General features: G+C 37.4%; 1 protein-coding gene and 1 long non-coding RNA gene across 3 annotated transcripts in view; both read left to right on the plus strand.

The window, feature by feature from the left end:
• ZFYVE28 (zinc finger FYVE-type containing 28) overlaps positions 1-16589 on the plus strand; it is a 300215-nt gene that overhangs the window by 248328 nt on the left and 35298 nt on the right. The window contains exon 9 of one of the 2 annotated variants that reach the window (XM_074951801.1): positions 10441-10545. The exons of the other annotated variant lie outside the window; for it this stretch is intronic. Within the exon in view, the coding sequence (XP_074807902.1) occupies positions 10441-10545 (105 nt within the window). The remainder of the gene's footprint in view (positions 1-10440; positions 10546-16589) is intronic. 2 annotated transcript variants of the gene reach the window in all.
• LOC141986830 (uncharacterized) lies at positions 140-6192 on the plus strand. The gene is made up of 3 exons (XR_012639373.1): positions 140-1535; positions 1639-1699; positions 5176-6192. It is a non-coding gene; the product is annotated as an uncharacterized LOC141986830 (long non-coding RNA).

A 16589-nucleotide genomic window follows, 5' to 3' on the forward strand; every position in this document is an offset into this window, starting at 1 on the left:
ATACAGTTTAACATTATCCATTTTATTATTTTGAAATATGTATGATTTTAGGCTTGTAAATATTTTCTTGGATTTTATGACCACTTTTAGAACCATGCAACAGAAATATTCAGTGAATTTCATTGTAGGAAGTGACTCATAGCCTGAATCCTATTTACAAACTGAGTAATTTTATCCTTTTGGATAGTCAAATGAAGGAATACAATCCTTGGCAATATAATGTTGCTTAAAAATATTTGATATATCACCTTTAATTCTAGTATCTAGACAGTACTGCTGCACACTGCTGAAATACATGTTACAAAGACACAAATGAAGAATTTGACTACTTTTTGGGTGAGATGTGCATAAAAGATATTAAGTGACATCTGGATGGACATTTCTGCAAAAAAAAAAAACAAACCAAAATACTGTATCTGCAAGGAGCTTTGATTGAAGTCATATGCTAATAGGGAAGGAATGAGAAAAAAACCACAATATTTTACACAGGTCTACGCTTTGTGCAGGCATATGGAGAAGAAGAGCAACAACTGTCAAAGATCCATGACAAACCAGAGAGTACACAAAGCAAATGCTATCCAGGACTAGCTTACTAATGTTAATTGATTAAATTTAGCTATCTCAGCCTTCTGATTATAAGACCATAAGACAGTGTACTTATTCATTACATACAATTGTTATTGATAGCAAACTAACAAAAGTATGTGCATATATGAAGATGGAATAGTAGGAGTAGACATAGTTAGGAATACCGAAACCATATGAGATTCTCATTCATTTAGATTACCACATAAATAGTCCAACTAGGTTCAATAAGATATTACCTCATCCACCTTGTATCTCTAATATCCTGGGACCAACACGGCTACAACACTGCATACGTAAATACTCACAGATATATGAATATCTGTCATTGGGTTTGGTTCTTGGCTATGTATGTCATTTGTCATGACAGTTGAGGTACAAGAAGGAACATCATCAGTCTCCTCTTACTCATTGTTCCCTGGATGACTAATCACTGATATTTAATGGTTCTTTTAAAAGAGGAATGTCATCTTGGAGCTCTCTATAACTGCTTCCTACTATGTGCTTGTGAATGTTACCTTAACAGTGAGTGAAGTGTTTGAGACACTGGATTATTTTCAGAATGATAGACTTTTTAGCTACAACAGTAAGCAGTATAATAAGCATGGGAGACCCACAGCAAATGTTAATTCATCAGATTGATAAGTATATTTACTTTTCCGTCATTGAAAATCAACAACTAAAGGAAAAGAGAAGTTTCTATGCCCTGGCTCAATCAAGCAGCTATCAGATGTGCACATGAATGAATGATAGCATGAGCATCTTCATGTAGTGAGGTCTATGGTAATAATAAAGAATATCACATCATTTATAGATATGCTTTCTCTAATCCAACCAGGATTATTGTATTTAGCGTGTCCAGGTAACACAGGATCTTACCACTCACATTTATTTGCAAATACCCAGCCAAGCCAGCTACTCTGAACTTCTTGATGCAGCAGTGTTGATTGGTAAGTCATCATTCAATCAAATTTAATATACCATTAAAATTCTTCTATTGTACATAATAATCAGATTTATCTTTTTGACATGTCTTTACTTTGTTTTTTGTAGGTGACAGCAGATAGTTACCTTCCAGTCTGACATATATTTCTCTCTTTTCCCCTGTTTCCCTGTAAGTATGTTGAAGAAATGAAACATGCACAATATTAAATTAGTCACAGGAAGCAGCATTAGTATTATGCAAATATAACTGTAGTATTTGTAAAGATCTGGTGAACCAGTGATTTGTTGCAAAGACAGCATATATGAAGTACAAGCTGTTCTGTCACACAAAGTAGAAACCCCTGAAGGAAGAAAACTGTTAAAGAATAGCAGATCAACAATAAGTCAAAAGACTATAATAGAATTATGCAACAAAGAAGTGTTTTAGGGGAAGAAAGGCATGAGATTCACTGAAGAAGGAATGTTTAGGTCTGTATTTCATGTTTTTCTAACTGTGAATAAGTTAGACAGAATAAGTAAAATGCTGAGTCTAACTATCACAATACTCTCCCCTTTATGAAGAGCTATACATAATGGAAAACATTCTTTAGTTCTGGAGTTTGAAGAATCATTGTAAAGATGGATTATTCTTCCACTTGTCAAATAAGGCTTTGGTAATTTGTTCCATGTGGTTATGCATTGCTAGCATTTTTGCATTTTAGGTTTCATATGCCTGGTTTCACTGTGCCATTATGTTATCTCTTTATTGACTTTGCAACACCTAAATTAGAATTCTTAAGTGGTTTCTCTCTGTTTCCATCCAGGTCTATTCTGTCTAACTTAAAATGCAGAATTTTCACCAGACTCCCTTTATTTTATTAATTTATTGCAAGTATTTAGAGTGTGCGCGCTAATAAGATTTCTCATGTATAGCTGTTTTTCATAGTATACATAAGAACTGAGCTATGCTTAGTAGTGAGGAAAACGTTGTTAATATTTCCTTTCACTTTCTATGAGCTGTAATAGTGTATCTTTCATTAGCTGTTGTAGTTAGATGTTCAAGTTTGGTTAGCAGAAGTTTAATGAGCAGAGTGATTTTTCCCAAGTAGAACGGATGATGCATTCTGGGCAAGTTGCCTGTGCAAAGCATATTTCTGAGCTGTCCCTAATTACTGACTGCAACCCTACATTAAGATTCTTAATTTAACCTTCCCGAGCCTGGCACTCAAGTTGTTCCACTTGTTGTTGCTGTAATTTCTTAGCCTTACAACTGTGCAGTTATGAATTTTTAAAGCTCCGTTTCCCAATATATTGTTCAGACCTCTTCATAAAAAGATAAACAGCTGTTTCACCTACAATGCCAGCTTTCAATTTTGGTATTTTTCTTCTTACATGTAATACGTTACAACATTTAGTCATATGTAAACTGTGAAGTAAATGGAGGTTTTCAGTAAAACAGCCTTAGTCTTGTATTTAATTGTTGGCTCTTAACAAAAATGTGAATATGCTATAGTCATTCATACCTGTATAAATGAATAGAAATCAAGGATTTTGATAAATTTTATTATCTCTGTGCATAAGCTAATTCTCAAGTGCTCCCCAGAAATGTAATGCCCAAGAAGACGTGGAAATTGTGTTCCATCAAAACAAATATCTACTGGTCCCATATAGACATACTTCCTTCCATCTTAACTTTGTGTTGCTAAAACAATTCTGTAACCTTATTAGAAACTTTGAAAAACTCTCATTGGTTCTTTCAGTTTAATGCACTGGTCATTTCGGCTCTGATCCATAATTTCATAAACAATTTTATCTAATGTGTTCATAGGTTGGAACGAAGTTTTATCCACCTTTCACCCACTATTTTGGGTTTAGCAAGGAGTCCCACAAACCTAGCAAGGCCCAAATTGATGTGGCATGTCTTTTCGTTACCAAGAAGGAGATACAGTTAAAAAAAAAAAAAAAAAAAAAAAAAAAGCACAATTCATAAAAGGAGTGGATGGGTGGTGGGAAGGATTAGTGTTTTGTATTTCCAGTACTGATTACGCTAACACCTATTGTGAAATATGCCTGTCCATGCATGACTCTTCTGCTTATAACTGTGCTAATGAACACATGCAGCTAGTGAGCGCTGGTTGACTACAGGAACCATGAGGCAGGAAATGCAGGTCAGTTGACCTCAGGATCCCACAGGATCCCTGGAACTCCTGAGTAGGTCTCTAAGGGTGTGCTAATGAGAACAGAAGAGAGCAGTATAAAGGGGGACCTTGATTTCATGCACGTTAAGTAGGTTTAATCAAACATAAGGTTACAGTGTTAATATAACAGAAATTGCAGTGAGTAAATGAAGTGCCCAAAAAAGTGAATAAAGATGTTTTCTCTATCAGTTAGATTAGTTATTGTAACATCAGGAAATTGTTTGTAAACCCCGATAATTATTGCAGTTCCATTGCACTGGGCCTTATATAAACACAGAGTGTCTTGTCCTGAAGAGCTTACAATCTAAATAATCAATCAGAACAAAATACTGCTATTTCTGGTAGACATTTTCACTTTATATTGGCACAGAGAAGCGAGACACTTTTAAAAATGTGTATACATTATTTTTTCTAATAGTTAAACCTGCCTTTGATATATCACACTATCTTTAACTTTAATGGAATCTTTCATACAATGTATATCCTCAAACACACTACAGAAATAAAAAATGAGATAACCGACCATATGTGAGTTTAAGTATGGAAAACAGTGGAGGGAAGGCATTGTCTAATGTTTATAGTCATAAAGAGAGTAACAAAAATTAGCATATAAAGAAGGGAGATAGGCATACGCAAGAGGTTAGTGGATCAGGTTGGAACTGAGATGGAGCATTAGTAAGGCAGAAAGACACAGAAGGGCTGTTCCAGATGGCAGGAGCTGGAAAGGGAAAGATATTCTTGTATTGACTAGTTTCTGAGGAGGAGGGTGTAAGATGAGGAGAGGAAATGGGGAGGAGAGTAGTGAAAGATGATACAAAGTAGGCTGAAGCAAATCCATGGAGATCATTTTTTAAAAAGGGGCAGGGATCAAATCCTCAGCTGGTATAAATTGGTATCATTCCATTTACATCAACGGATCTATGCCAATTTGTACCAGGTGAGGCTCTGTCCCAAAGATTCATAGATGATTCAAAGATTCACAGGTTGTATAACCAGAAAGAACCACTTTGATCAGCTAGTCTGGCTGGATGGTAATTCTCAGCTTCTGAATGAGAAACAAATGGAGATGTTTGTGGCTGGCAGTGATCAGGCCGTGCTTCTTGATGTTTATGAGAAGACCATGAGGCTGTAGCTTTCTGCACATACAGGAGTCCTGAAAAGCTAGGATTTGGGGAAGTCATAGGAGAGGGAGTTGCTTTAATTAACATGTGAGAAGGTGGTAGCACGGGTGAGAATTTCAGCAGATGTGGAACGAAAGTTAAGATGTATATGTCAACTTACAGCTTCAAGTCCAGCAGAGAGTCATTACAGGTGTCAAAAGGTATGTAAATGAGGTGAAGAGCTATTATGCCTGTCTTTAGAATGTTATGATCAGGCCATTCATGAAACAATTCCACATGGAAGTGCAGATGGAGAAACACATTTAACAGGTAAGTGTAATGCTGTTTTTATTTGTTGTTTTCCTCAGGGTTAATCCTGCATGAACATCCATTTCTTTCACCATCTGAGGGAATGGAAAAGATAAAGGAGGAAATACCAGTCCCTTCAACAAAGAAAGAAAAGGACGAGGGATGAGAAAACAAGGTTAAAGAGACAGGGCGGGATACGCAAGGGGACACTGTTAAAAATTTAATTTAAGTATTTTATGTATTTTTGTTAATGTGAAAAGATTTGTTTAATCTGTTACTGAATGCTTTATGGTTTGTATGACTGCCCAATATTTATTTATTTATTTATTTCTCGGTGCTCTGTGTGGTTTTTGAACTACTGGGGTGATTTTGTGTTCATATGACTGTATGTAAAGAAATACCTTACCAGTATATTGGTTATTATGTGAAATGTGAACTGTATTGTATGTAGGACTGAGACCACAAGTCTTCTTTTTGGGGGACCACGTATAGAGAGCTTTTCAGATGTTGATTCTTCATCTGTTGTATAACTATAGAAAATGAAGTTGTTTGAAGGGTTCATGTATAAATCAGGTAAAAAAATAAATGCTTTCCCATAATCATGTGGGATGATGTGTTTTATGTATCTAGACTATCACCCTAAAACTTGGGGTGCCCCTAGAATCACCTACCTATCACCCCCCTTAATCTGTGTTCCTCAGATATGGGTCTCCAGGATAACTGAGGAGAAACTTGGAGGACATGGATATGGACTTCTAATAAATGACTGACACAGTATTTCAAAAAATAAAAATAAAAAAAAATCCTTGTATTAATGTAACTAATAATCCCTAATACAATATAATCTAAAAACCTAACTAAAATACAAATCTGTTATTGCAAGTTAGAGTATTCAGAACGCAATTGCATACAGTTCAAATTATTCTAAATGGTTGAGCTCTGTTACAGATATCTGGTCTGCAACGGATCGCTGACAGCAGTTCTTAAATTGTACTTTGCTTTACAGAGGTAAATTACAATTAACACACACTCAGACATTTTCACACACACACACACACACACACACACACACACACACACACACACACACACACACACACACACTAATATTATGATTTAAAAACTTGGAGGCTTCCTTTGTCTTGTCGGCTTTCTTTTGCTGCTGCTGTAGCTGCCTCTCTTGATCAGCTCTCTTGCCAGTTCGTCCACTCTCCACCTCTCACCTGCTTAACTTCTCTCCTCACTTTCGTAACTCCTTGTTCACACCTCTCTTAACCATTTTAGCCGTCTGCCTTTTATACTGTTCTGTCAGCTATCAGATCTTTACTGCACATGCTCACTGTCTTATCAGGTCTTTTCTGCTCATGCTCCCTGCCAAACATTATCAGCTTGAATGCATGCCAAAGTTACCTTATTCTGGGGTGCACATTCCAAACACTCTCTGCCGTTGTTTACCCCAGACCTATGACTTTCTGACCTTATCATGTGACCTGCAGCTTTCAGTTGTGTGTGACCTGCAGCTTCTAATGATGGAGTGACTTTTGCTTATTCCAAATAAAAGCTAGGGACACAAAATGGAATCAGAGGAATTTCTCTGGTATGAAGATGGTCTGACATAAATGTACATTACATGTTGACAGGTTAGTCAACCAAGAGTTTGCACCTATTTAGCCATATAGCAGATAATTGTTAAGTCTGAGACAGATCCAGTACCCAAAAGTCTCAGAAATTTTTTATTTGTATAGATACGGAGGAATAATAGCAAGACTAACTCTGTCTAACCTATAAAGTCTATTGTTGAATTTAAGTAGCTTAAATTCTAAAGCACATTGCAGAAGCGTATGCATTAATTAGAATTACTAGCAGGCATACATTTAAATGTTGGAAGAGACCCCAAGGGGCAAATTTTAGCAGGCACAGGTCTTTGGCACCTGACAAAAAAACCTTTGACAAGCGATGGGAGTGTGGAGTGGAATTCAGACACTTTTTTTTTTCTGATTCCTCTTAAACCAGTGGTTTTCAACCTGAGGTCTGCAGACCATGTCTGAGGGTAAGTCTACACTACCACACTACATCGGGGCACTGGTGAAGACACACTATGCCAATGGGAGAGCGCACTCCCGTTGGCATAATTACTCCACCTCCACGAGAGGCAGAAGTTATGTCGGTGGAAAGCATCTTCCACCAACACGGTGCAGTGTGGACACCACTTGAAGTCAATGTAACTTATGTCATTCAGGGCAGTGTCATTTTCATATCCCTAAGCAACGTTCTAAGGTTCAGGTTCTGTAGTTTCCACATCTGAGTGTTGCTCTTTTAAGACTTCTGAAAGCATGCTCCACACCTCATCCTTCTAAGACTTTGGAAGGCACTTCAGATTTTTAAAACCTTGGGTCAAGGGTTGTCGCTATCTTTAGAAATCTCACATTTGTACCTTCTTTGCGTTTTGTCAAATCTGCAGTGAAAGTGTTCTTAAAATGAACATGGGCTGGGTCACCATCCAAGATTGCTATAACATGAAATATGTGGCAGAATGTGGGTAAAACAGAACAGGAGACATACAATTCTCCCCCAAGGAATTCAGTCACAAATTTAATTAACACATTTTTTTTTAACAAGCATCATCAGCATGAAAGCATGTCCTCTGGAATGGTGGCCGAAGTATGAAGGGGCATAGTAATGTTTAGCATATCTGTCACGTAAATACCTTGCAATGCTGGCTACAAAAGTGCCATGCAAATGCCTGTTCTCACTTTCAGGTGACATTGTAAATAAGAAGTGGGGCAGCACTGAACAAGAAGTAGGACTGAATGGGCTTGTAGGCTCTGAAGTTTTACATTGTTTTGTTTTTGAGTGGTTATGTAACAAAAAAAAATCTACATTTGTAAGTTACACTTTCATGATAAAGAGATTGCACTACAGTACTTGAGTGAGGTGAATTGAAAAATACTATTTCTTTTGTTTATTATTTTTACAGTGGAAATATTTGTAATCAAAATAGTAATATTAAGTGAGCACTGTACACTTCGTATTCTGTGTTGTAATAGAAATCAATATATTTGAAAATGTAGAAAAACATCCAAAATATTTAACACATTTCAACTGGTATTCTATTGTTTAACAGTGCGATTAATCACGATTAATTTTTTGAGTTAATCACGTGAGTTAACTGCGATTAATCTACAGCCCTAATAAATAATCTGGAATGTTTTTTAAAAATCTCCTGGCTCTTTAGCCAGTTTTAAAATGTTTGCAGTCTGACTCCTGATGTTTACAATGTGTGGACTACTAAATTTAGCAAAACTGGATACAATATTTCTGTATTGCTGGAAACTGAGAAATAATCACTGGGTTTCTTCATGCAGTATTTAACAGAAAAGTAAATAAGGAAAGCAGGACTTGTTCCCTTCTTGAAGAAACTATTACCAGCTGGAGGAAATTTCAGATGAGGGGCAAAATTGAAATAGAAAAATTATAAAAGAAGCAACTGCTAATCGTTTTCTGTATTCTATAATAGTGTTACTCCTACTGAAGATATTTGAGTTTGAGCAGTAGCTTTCATCTTGACAAGGCAGTTTCTCCTGTGTGATCATACTGTGGACTCATAATCTTGTATTTATTAATCATTTTGCTGCCATAGAACTGATTATGATGCCATATATTAGCAGTATGACCACATTTCAGGATTAAGAAGGTGAAGATGAGTATGAGAGCGAGTCTTTGTTTAAATGCAAATGTCTCTTCACAGTGAGCAGAACTGGCAAGGGAAATTACTTAAAACAAATGAAAATTAAATGGATTTTTGTTGAAGTCTGATAAATTATTTTCCCAGTGTGACACTCCTTCTTTCAACTAAAACATAATATACTCTGGGATTTATTTTTAAATTGGCAATCAGAAATGAGGAACATGTAGGGGTATACTTTGAAAGCAATGTGTGGGAGGCATGCCAACAAATCTTATTGTTTCTTAATTAGATTAGAGCATGTACCTTTGAAAAGAAAAGAACCTTAAGTGTTCTTCTGGACACTTGCCTGCAAAACTAGCTGTGTTTTAAATATGACAGGAGTAGAGAATCTAGTTTACACCTGTCCTGAATGCATACCCCATACATACATGTCAGTCAAAATGCATGAGAATTTCACAAATTGTCAGGTAGAGGAAAAAAACAATTAATTCAAATTAACCAATTACGTTTCTTCAAACTAAATATATTTCTAAGACAGACTTTGGATGTCTAAAGATTTTCATTGTCAGAACCCATTCGTTCAAAGGGCTTTAAAGATTTTTTTTGTAATGCCTAGAACCAATACTACTGTGGTAAATTTGCTCAGGAGTACATTTTTCTTTATCTACTATAAATTAATTTCCTTCAGTGTGTGGAACTTCCAATAGCAGAGTGGCAAATTGTCACTGAGATATAAACACTGTTATCTGCAAATTAGTAAGGAGCAGCAGGAGTACTGCCTGAAACTATTTTTAATTCTAATTTTGAAATTGGCTACATTTCAAGTCGACAGTGTCCCTTTAAAGATCATATAATATTTACAAGCTGTTTCATTGTTGGGTGTAGTCCGTTGTTTTAAATAGTTCATGTTTTGCTCGGTAGCCAGTAGATTTATAAAGTAGCAGTGGTTTGTCATGTGGCAATTCTTTCAAGCTCTGCATAGGAATGTCAGTCAGGCTTTAGATAAAATTTTGAGCCACATGGCAATTTTGGGGGCCATGCAGTCCTGTGCTGACTTACTGAATAATGGACTTGTTAAATCATATAGTATAGCAGCAGGACAGGAAGCGAGAAGCAACTCTCCATTTACCACATTGACTTTCCCTTCCCATTCTTCTTCCTTCCTTCCTTCCAGCAGTTTGGAAACTGTTAGCTGAAACTTGTCTTGGCATTTTAAAAGTTCTTTGGGCTTATTTCTGTGGTTATATTGGTATGAAACATAGTGATTTTTAGGATGCCTGGTCATGGTGTATCTTCATTCTAAAATGTAGGCCAGTATTTACAACATGTAGACACATTTGCACTCACACTTTAAAATAACTAGGATCTTTTGTTCTTTCCCCAGTGTTCTTAACTGCATACTATAAATTAAATTGATGATTTTCACAGAGAGCATGCCCATTAGTCCTGCCAGTTGATCTGCGCTTTTTGTACTAATCTAAAATATGTTCAAATATATACCTGGGCTCCCAGAGAGTAAATGAGTGTTACTGTCAGTTTACTTTTCTTTTTTTGGTATGATCATTTGCGATCCATTGCTCTATTCTCATTTTTGTTCTTTTCAGCAGTTCATTTTGTTTCCATATGCTTTTTTCAGTTCTCAGGATGGCTTACGTGATTCCCCCCTCAGCTCCATCTCCAGCAGTGACTATGACAGTGTTTCTGTCACTACATGTAGTCTCTCCAGCATATACACTCTGAGGTAATAATAATCTCACTTCACAGTCACATTTGACTAATGGTATTGAGTGATGGTTAACGAAAATTTTTCATTGAATTAACACTAAAGTGACAGCAGCTCTTCAGATAATTCTTCCTTTCAGAACACAGGCATGTTTATTTGTGAAGCTCGTTTTGTATGCTAATAAAGTCATTGTGAGAATCTTACTGTTTGCGGAGCATCGTCATGAGGTACACAACAATGAATTGTACAACATTTGGGATCATCATCTGATCTCATTTTCCATTATGTTCAAAGAGGTACTTTTTAGGTACATTCCTAAAGAGGTACTTAAGATAACTAGCTTTTAAAATACATTTTAGACAGAGAGTTTTATACACCTGATACAAAAGGACTTCATCGCAGAAAGAGACTATTACTGAAAAACAGTGAGTGACTATACATTACTAGGTCTTGGCTTTCCAGATGGCGTGCTTCTGCCATCTGTTTTCTGCTTCCCTGGGATCTAATAGTAAAATCAGAGGAATGTCACAACTAAGAACAGTTTAGTTTTTCTATTATTTTGTGGCCCAAAAATACAGGCAGTAAACAAAAATTCATGGCCCATGACCTGTCCATGACTTGTATTATATACCCCTGACTAAATCTTGGGGGGGGGTGTGGCCCAGGGAGTGCCGTGGGTGCTCGTGCAAGGGGCAGCTCAGGGGTGTGTGGCCCTGGGGGGCGCCATGGGTCCTCAATGGAGGGGGAGCAATCCGGGACCCCTGCTGGTGCTGGGGGATGCAGGTGACAGTGTGCAGCCCAGGACCATCGCTGGTGTTGGGGAGGAGGGGACGGGGGCTGTCCCTCCCTCAGCTTATAGCTCCATGTGCTGCCCCTGCTCCAAGCCCCAGCTCCACAGCTCCCATGGGCCAGGAACTGTGAGCTGTGGGGGCGATGCCTGTGGGCGGAGGCAGCGCTCAGAACTAGGAGCTGAGGAGGGAGGGACATGTTGCCACTTCTGGGGAGTCCCCCCAAGGTAAGTGCCACCCAGAGCCCTCACCCCTTCCCACGCCGCAATCCCCGGACCTGATTCCCCTCCCACACCCAAACTCCTGCGGCTGCTGCGGGTGGGGTGGGTGAGGGGGGAAATAGCCCATGACTACCCCAGCAGCGGCCAGTGTGGCTGGCCCAGGAGCTGCTCGAGCTGCTCAGGGGGCCACCGGGCCAGCCACACCGGCCACTGCAGAAGTTACAGGGGTCCTAGAAAGTCAGAGAATTCATTACTTCCATGACCTCTGTGACAAACTCAAGCCTTACTTATGAGGGAATACATTTTAGGGCAACAAAAGGTTATTAAAACAGAAATAAAGGTTCTTTTGCTTTTTCAGTATTTTCATAGAAATGACATTGCCTTTTTAACAGGACATTCGGAGAGATACTGAGATTTTAGTCAAGATGTTTCTGGTGTTTCTAGATCTGTGATAATTCTCTGCTTTTCTTCTTTTATTCTTCTTCTTGCCTCTTTATTTTTCAACTGTTTATATGTGTTCACTGCTCCTTGACCTTGGTGTAGGATCAAGAATTCAAGAGTTTGAGAAGTTTGGGGAAGCAGGAATGGGTGGAAAGATGGTCTTTCTCTAAAAATGTCAGAGGAAGTACCATATCAAAATAATAATTTTTTTTGAGTGCCTCCATTGTAATAGTGCAGTTAGAATGATTTCTGTACTTCCAAATGCCAAATAATGGCATTCTAGGGAGGCATCTAGTTTTCCTGATGGGTTATGCTATTCCTGCTCTTCCCACCTTTTCTGTTTGCATGTTGCACTAATTTTTATCAGCAATCATAAAAAAAGTTGTTGGAAAGTCTGTTTTCCTCCCATCTTATTGAATTTTTGATCTTTGACTCTGGCTGTAAGTTAATCCCGCACATGTCTGTCTGAAATGTCAAATGAACAAAACTTTCTTGAGGTTTTTTAATCTTTGATATTTTTCTAGGTAAACCCATTACTCCTAAATTATTCTAAGCATCCCATCCTTCCTTTGCCTTCATTTGCATCTTTTAGGGCTTGTATACATGGGGCTACTCCAGAAAATTAATCCAAGTTAACTAAAAGGTGTGAATTAAAAGTAAATTAATTGAACTGCATTAAATCCCTGAGTGGACTCTCTCATTCAGAATTAAAGTGGCCTTAATTCAGTTTAGTTTAATTCAAAGTGCATAGTACAAGGGTCAGACATACCAGTCCAGTAAATTTTCCAGAATATCTAGAAATGTTGCCCAAGGAATTTGGGTTTATATTAAAGTGAATTAAACTAAACTGAATTGAGGCCACTTTAATTCTGAACGAGAGCATCTATACAGGGGTTTAATGCAGTTTAACTAATCCACTGTAAATGTACACCTTTAGTTAATACAGATTAACTTTTCTGAGTGTCCCCATATAGACAAAACCTTAGTTTTTTTGGTGAGGGGAATTAAATGTAAAGTGGTCTTATTGCATCTGTCCTTTCAGTTTCTTTGATTAATGTGTTTATCTTTGCATGGTAAAACCATTCTTTGTGTCTTTCCATTTTTGAAGTATTTCCATTTACCAATTTACTTTGAATAAAGAAAATTTTATCTGCCAAATGTGGTTGGCCTCTGCTAAGCACACTGTGTAACACTGGAATAAGTCCACTCCAGGTGCAGTGATTGCTAAATGGACAATACAGGATATCTCAAGTGTTCACCAGAGATTACAGGAGCCTTGAGGACAAGTAATTCTTTATCAGCTAGAGCAGCATATCTCCTGCACCATATTCACCTGTCCTTGTAAATTAGTATTTTGTGTGCCACTGTACTAATGTTTCTTGTAGTTAAGATAACTTGTGTCTACACCTTTTTCACTTCTTCATGTTCTGTGTTGTTTCTTCTGAAAATTAAGTCAGATTTATAAGGCTTGCACTGTTGTGTGAGTGTCCATGCTATGTCACTGTGAGAATCATTGCTAAATCCCTGGATGCCATTTTAAAAATTAAGAATTTTCCAACTCTCTATCTGATCAAAGTTACCAGGAGTCAACGGCTTCATAATGAAACCCCCCCTTCAGCAAAGCACTAAAGAACGTGCTTAACTTTAACCCTGTCACTGTCCTGATTTAAAGCATTGAGAATACTTGTGTGCCTTAAATTAAACCAGGTGCTTAAGTGCTTTCCTGGATTGCAGCCCTAGTTTACTAGATCCTTTTAAATACATACACAGTATTTGTCTTTCCAGCACCTGAGAACTTTCCTTTTTGTCATAAGCTTTTCAATCTCTCTAAACATGTTCCTCTTACCACCTTAACCATCATATAAGGAGCTCCATCTTGCCCTGGTATCTTACAGTTTTTTTGTCAATATCTTTTTCCAGAATTTTATCATGGTTTAATGTAACTCAAGCTCCTTGGGCATCATTCTTATATATTATGGAAAACGTGCTGGACAGGTAACTGTGTCCCTCCTAAGCAATCATACAAGTCATTTACTAATGCTTTTTGCAGTGTTTTCCGTCATTAAACTCTCTCTGCTGTCTTGTAAAGGTTCCCAACAGCTCCTTATGTACTTGAAAAATCTCCTTTCTTAGCTTCTGCAATGTTTGTTTCATTCTCTCAACTAGGTTTTTAGTCTTACCTTTTCTCTGTTACATTATTGCACTCTTCCTGAGTTGTACCCCTCATGCGTCTTTGTTATTTTTTGGCACGTTTATTGATTCTTTTTTCCTTCTTTACTCTTAAATGTGTGGTCTAAATGTTTACCTTTTTGCTGTTTTCTCTAATAACCTGCAATAAGAATGTAAATAGGAATCAAAATACATTATTTACTTTTGTGGAAGGGAATGAATATCACCTGTTGGCATAGAAACAAAAGGTTTTTTTTCTCTCCTGCTGATTACTCTCGTTATAGTGTGTATGGTAACACCCATTGTTTCATGTTCTCTGTGTATATAATATCCCCCCCCTGTATTTTCCACTGCATGCATCTGATGAAGTGAGCTGTAACTCACGAAAGCTTATGCTCAGATAAATTTGTTAGTCTCTAAGGTCCACAAATCCTCCTTTTCTTTTTGCGGATACAGACTAACATGGCTGCTACTCTGAAACCTGTCATTTTGTCCAGTGTAATCCCAAACCATGTTAAATTAACTTGCTTGCTTTAGGATGTTGTTACAAATTTTCAGTTTTAAGCACATTAATGGGAGAGTTTGCTAACATTCATAATGCTTATGAGCAAACCTGTGTCCAGTTTTGAGCTTTGTGAGTTTTGCATTGAAATAATTCAAATAGCTCCAGAGCGTGATACTGCTATGCACACTATCTTACTGCACAAGTAGTCCTGTTGACTTCAGTGGGACTCTTTGTGGTGTAAGGTACTATTCATTGTGAGTAAGGGTATTGTACTCTGGCCCAAATTGAATTGATTTGATGCCAACACAGGACAAATTTGATAGGTTGAACTATTTGTTTTTTGGCTTTTGACTTTGAACCCTATGCAGAAATCAAAGTTCAGAGGTTGAGAACTAATGTGGATTGAAATTTAAAAAATATATTTACATGAACCCCTGAGAAACCGAGTCACACAAAACCATTCATCACTTGTTTCCCTTTTCTTATTTAAGTTAGTGCTATTTTTTCATGTATGCCTTTTTGCAGTATAGTTTCATATTTTATTTGGCAACATTTCATTAATGAATTTCCCTTAGGGTTGTCAAACTCTTTAGAGTGAGAGATGCATCTCTGAGAGCAGAGAAGATTGGGTTTAACCCTAAATATCTCTTTAACATTATTTATCTGTCAGACGAGCAGAGAAAGAGGGAAGCATTTACTGCTTGAACATCAATTTCTTCATGCTGCTGTGATACTCCTTTGCAGGTTATAGTAGGCTAACTGACACTGATATTACAAAGCAGTAAGAAAAACTTTCTAGCTACCAGTTGTCATGGAATTGAAACAGTTAATTCAGAATGATACATGGACCCTGCAGAGTTTCTCATGTTGCAGTGGGGGAGAAGACACTTACGCACATAGAACTCCACAGCACCATCATCCCTGCACCTGAAGATGAGTCTATGATCTAAAATGCCCTCTACTTAATCTTTTAGGGCTAGATTCACCAAGAGGAGAATATTCCACTTCCTTATATAAGCCTGGATCCTTGCATCCAGGGAAGAATAACCTGATGTTGCCACTACCTGCTTTCCTTCAGGATTTTTGCTGGGGGTTGGGGGGCAGGGGGACGGGGGAAGGTGAACTTTAAATTCTAGTTGAGAGTCAGTGGAATCCTATTGAAGAAAGCTGCTTAGGAGATGCATTGAATCATCACATGCCCTGCTGTCCTGTCTTGTCTTTTTCCCAGCCAGTGCTCCACACACCTTTTTGGCACTATCAGAACAATACCATACTGGATGTTTCCAAACATTGTATAATGATGTCAACAGCTAAATCTTTTATGTGCAATCACATCTTAACTTTAATAGTAACAGAGGAATTTACCACTAACACAATATACTTATGGATAAGGATAAGGTCAAATGTATTTATTGAATAATGTGCCCTTACAGACATATATGTAAGTCAAATATTTCAAAGTAACTGGTGATGTTACATACCTCCATTTCTGGGTGGCCAGCTTAAACTCAAAAAAGGGCCCAATTTTCAGATGGTTGGGTGCTCAGCACTTTCTTGAAATTGGCCCTCTGCAAATTTTTTCCAAGTTAAGCACCCAAAATTGAGGCAGTCAAAATCACTTGTCATTTTTATCAATAGAGAATAAACATATTACATTTTCTCTGGGGTTTCAGAGTGATCTGTGTATCATGCAACTTCCCAGCACGAGGCAAATGTTTGATCTTAGTTACACCATTGTAAGTCTGGAACAACACCTTTGACTTCAGTGGAATTGACATCAGTAGACAGAGAACAGAATTTATCCACTATGTATGCAAACCCAAAGATTCAGTGAAATAATTTGTTTCCTTTTCCTTTCTTTTTCTATAAGTGTACACACATTGAAGAACTTTTTTATATTGTTAAAGAAATAAAGTGTAATGCTTGAATCTAATCAAT

Source organism: Natator depressus, chromosome 4 (assembly GCF_965152275.1).
Source record: "Natator depressus isolate rNatDep1 chromosome 4, rNatDep2.hap1, whole genome shotgun sequence".
In the NCBI taxonomy this organism is placed as follows: Eukaryota; Metazoa; Chordata; order Testudines; family Cheloniidae; genus Natator; species Natator depressus.